We start from the raw sequence: 1,202 nt of genomic DNA on the forward strand, positions 1-1,202 counted from the left end.
GTATCCTCGCCTTGCTCCATGTCTCCCAGGGAGGTTCCCCACTCCGGTAACCAGGAGGCAATGCAGTTTTGTCACGTCTGAGTGGCCCAGAGGGGCTGGAGCCAGAGCACTCGCCCTCAGCTTAAACAGCCCTCGTAAAACCATGCAGCAGGTCCCTGTAAAAACGGAGGGCTGTGTTCTGGGGCAGCTGTTAAAAAATAATGACAGTAAGAAACAGGAGGCTCTCTATTTTAAAAAGGATTTTTTTAAAGTTTCTAAGGAGCTCCCTAGTGAAATCAGAGCATATTTCGAAGTATTTTTACCAAAAGGCAAAGCCTGTAAAAAGCAGGACCACCTGCCCGCGTGCTACAGGACCCGGCAGGGCTGACGTGAGGCTGCAGACTGGGTGTCCTGGCCACAGAGCTCACCCAGCTCTCGAGGTCTCCCCCGTGGCTGTCAGGGCACAGCCAAGGTAAACGATGAACGCAGCGTGAACACAAGCGAGAGTGGGCAGGGACGGAGAAGTGGATGGAAACCCCTGTAAAGGAGGGAAATGAAGGGAAACAAAGCAACCCCCCAACGCTCRCTCGCAAACGGCTCGTGCAGGAGAGGCGGTGGGTCCAGCTGCCAAGTTCTTACCAGAGATGCCACTGGGCATCTCTGCTACTTCCAGCCTAGAAACCAGCTACTTGAGCTCATTTTAAGAGTGTAGGAGACAGCATGAAAAGCTGAATATAAGGGAAAGAAAAAGTTCGGAATTGCTCAAGCACGGTATAACAAATGAGCCTGATTTCTCAGGCACTGGGCAGATGAGCCGGGTTTTGAGATTCTCCTGCAACACTACGGATAATCTTGCAACCATCCAAGCCAGATCCTGAGGGAACTCACTCTAGCACAGGGCACTTCTTTTGCTTTCCTTCCCGGAGAGAAGGAGAGAAGGAGAGAGGAGGTGCAGGGAGCCGCCAAGGCGCCCCGGAGCTCCCCAAACACCCCGCTGCCTCCGGAGCCCCTCGGGGCCGCTGCTCTTGCCCCGGGCGCGGAACAGAGGGCCCCGAGCGGCGCCGCCGCCGCCCCGCGCTCGCGCCCCGGCTCCCGCCGCGGCCGCCGGACTCACCCCAGAGCAGGGTGAGGAGCTGGGCGCGCGGCACGAGGCTCAGCGCGTACACGGCGCCCAGGTGCAGCAGGCCCATGAGCACCACGTTGCGCCACACGACGGTCTGCGC

General features: G+C 58.0%; 1 protein-coding gene across 1 annotated transcript in view; it reads right to left on the reverse strand.

Moving 5' to 3' along the window:
* SCD5 (stearoyl-CoA desaturase 5) overlaps nt 1-1,202 on the reverse strand; it is a 24,087-nt gene that overhangs the window by 18,090 nt on the left and 4,795 nt on the right. Inside the window, exon 2 of the mRNA XM_026041304.1 lies at nt 1,094-1,196. Coding sequence (XP_025897089.1) covers nt 1,094-1,196 — 103 coding nt within the window. The remainder of the gene's footprint in view (nt 1-1,093; nt 1,197-1,202) is intronic.

The sequence above is a fragment of the Nothoprocta perdicaria genome, unplaced genomic scaffold, assembly GCF_003342845.1.
Source record: "Nothoprocta perdicaria isolate Ctin4 unplaced genomic scaffold, notPer1 scaffold_281, whole genome shotgun sequence".
Classification (NCBI taxonomy): Eukaryota; Metazoa; Chordata; class Aves; order Tinamiformes; family Tinamidae; genus Nothoprocta; species Nothoprocta perdicaria.